The 2,632-nt window shown below is 34.3% G+C and overlaps 1 protein-coding gene across 1 annotated transcript; it reads left to right on the top strand.

The window, feature by feature from the left end:
- The first annotated feature begins 605 nt into the window (after positions 1-605).
- LOC131633397 (S-adenosyl-L-methionine:benzoic acid/salicylic acid carboxyl methyltransferase 3-like) lies at positions 606-2,036 on the top strand. The gene is made up of 4 exons (XM_058904110.1): positions 606-1,085; positions 1,180-1,380; positions 1,568-1,627; positions 1,704-2,036. The coding sequence occupies exons 1-4, from the start codon at positions 606-608 to the stop codon at positions 2,034-2,036; spliced, it is 1,074 nt and encodes a 357-aa protein (XP_058760093.1).
- Positions 2,037-2,632: the final 596 nt, after the last annotated feature.

Raw genomic sequence — 2,632 nt, 5'->3', positions numbered from 1 at the left:
GGGAGCCTTTGCTTCTTTTTTGGGAGTTTCCAACTCTCTCATGGCCGAACTCTCGGGAGCAATGTTTGCTATTGAGTTCGCTTATGAGAATAATTGGAATTCCATTTGGTTAGAGACCGACTCTACGGCGGTGGTTAATGCGTTCAAGGCTCCGTTTGTTGTGTCGTGGTATATTAGAAATAGATGGGTGAATTGTATTAATATAGTTGCTAATTGGAATTTCGTGGTTTCCCATATTTTTCGGGAAGGGAACACTTGTGCAGACAGTCTTGCTAACATAGGGCTTAGTATTAATGGTACTTCTTATTTTTCCTCTGTCCCTGATTGTTTAAGGGCTGATTTTGTAAAGAATAGGCTTGGTATGCCTTTCTTTAGGTTTGTTCCTCCTCGATAGGGTTTTGGTGTATGTCCCCCTATCTTTTTTGTAGCAATCTTCTTTTATCTAATATTATCCTTCATTTAAAAAAAAATAGTATACATGGTTTTCACATGATCGTACATACATTATACATCTATATAACGAGTGTGCAAAATAGGCTCTACTTCAACGCATTTGCATACTTTATCAAAGATAAAAATCGCTTAAGCACTCACATACTATAGGAATGGATTTAGCACAAGTACTACACATGAATGGAGGTGTGGAAGAAGCAAGCTATGCAAACAACTCCCTAATTCAGAGAAAGGCCATTTCTTTGACTACATCTTGTAGAGTTAAAACCATAACAAATTTATATTGCACTTTGAATCCTAAAAGTTTAGCAATTGCAGATTTGGGTTGCTCTGTCGGACCAAACACATTGTTGGTGACCTCGGAAATTATTAAGGTTGTTGAAAAACTTTGTCAAGAGTTGAATCATCAATCTCCCGAATATAAGGTTTTTTTGAACGATTTACCGGGAAATGACTTCAACAGCATATTCAAATCCCTTGACATTTTCAAAAAAAAGTTACGTGATGAAATGGAAACTGAAATCGGTCCTTGCTACTTCTCTGGTGTTCCCGGTTCCTTTTATGGTAGAATTTTTCCTAATAAGAGTTTGCATTTTGTTCACTCTTCATATAGTCTTCATTGGCTATCTAAGGTTTGTTTATGTTAATTATCTCTCTTTTTATATGCTATTTATATTTCTACATTACTACTTAATCAACTTTTTCACTCCATTCCAATATAAATAGGTTCCACGAGGTGTAGATGATAATAAGGGCAATATTTATATCACGAACACAAGCCCCTCAAATGTTCTCGAGGCTTATTACGAGCAATTTCATATAGATTTCTCTCTTTTTCTAAAGTGCCGTGCCGAAGAAATAGTTGAAGGGGGTTGCATGATTCTAACATTTTTAGGAAGAGAAAGCGACGATTTATTAAGCGACAGTGTTTGTTACGCGGTAAATTCTTGGGTACCCATGATAAGTAGTTGGGTACTGCTACCTTTAGTGTAAATTAATTAAAAATTTTAATTTATTTTAAAATAAAAATAATTTAAAAGATGACATGGCAATGAATAACCTTATTTGATTGGATGAGGGTACGGGTACCCAACAAAACTAAAGGGTACCGGAGCGTTCACCTTGTTACGCTTGGGAGCTTTTGGCTACAGCTCTTAATGATATGGTCATGCAGGTAGGCAGTGAAAACAATTTCGAACATTTGAAACATTATGACGATATTAATATGAACAATGCAATTTGTGTTGTAGGGAATCATAGAAGAAGAGAAACTCAATGCTTTTAACATTCCAAATTATTATCCATCTCCATCTGAAGTGAAATTGGAAGTTGAAACTGAAGGATCATTTTCCATCAATCAGTTAGAGGTATTTGGAGTAAATATGCATGCCCTCGATTCTGATTTGTCTGAATTACTCGCAAAAGGTATAAGGGCTGTGATTGAACCTTTGTTAATTAGTCATTTTAGTGAAGGTGTCACTAAAGAGGTATTTGAACGCCATAGAAAAATATTAACATATGGAATATCCAAAGAAAGAACTAAGATCACAAATCTTACTGTGACATTGACTAGGAAATCATGAGAATAACTGTTTTTATTTTATTTATGATTAATATTTATTAAATAATTTTCAAAGTCAGTTTCTTGGTCAACACAACCAACAATGTTTAGATATGATTTCACATGCACCACTATGGGTGATATGGAAATTGCATAATGTTTCTATTATCTATGATAAGATTTTGTATGTTAAGAAAATAAAAATAAAATAAAAAAACTAGCCCACATGACATTTCCACGTAACTATAAAAAAAATAAACACAGCAACGCCACATCATTAATTTTTCAATTCTATCAGACATTTCTTTTTCCATAAATAAGCTTGCTCAATTCATACACAAACCTACTACCACAATGCATCTTTAACGCCTCAAATGATTACTACGCTACCTTAAATCCACCATATAAATCATGGTATTCTATTCAGACTATCAATTAACTCCAACTAAGTAGCATTATTGGAGAGGAAATGTAGATGGTCGTATTCCAATTTCTACATTACCACGCTTACTATGTCACAATATGTTGAAACTACATAGTTGTGTTCAAACCATGTACTCTATTATCGCATGTAACACATTTTTATAGACTACCCTCACTTTGTGAGATAGTGAGGTC

Source organism: Vicia villosa, unplaced genomic scaffold (assembly GCF_029867415.1).
Source record: "Vicia villosa cultivar HV-30 ecotype Madison, WI unplaced genomic scaffold, Vvil1.0 ctg.001122F_1_1, whole genome shotgun sequence".
Lineage (NCBI taxonomy): Eukaryota > Viridiplantae > Streptophyta > Magnoliopsida > Fabales > Fabaceae > Vicia > Vicia villosa.
The sequence above is the reverse complement of the archived record's forward strand: the minus strand, read 5'-3'. Positions and strand labels throughout refer to the sequence as shown.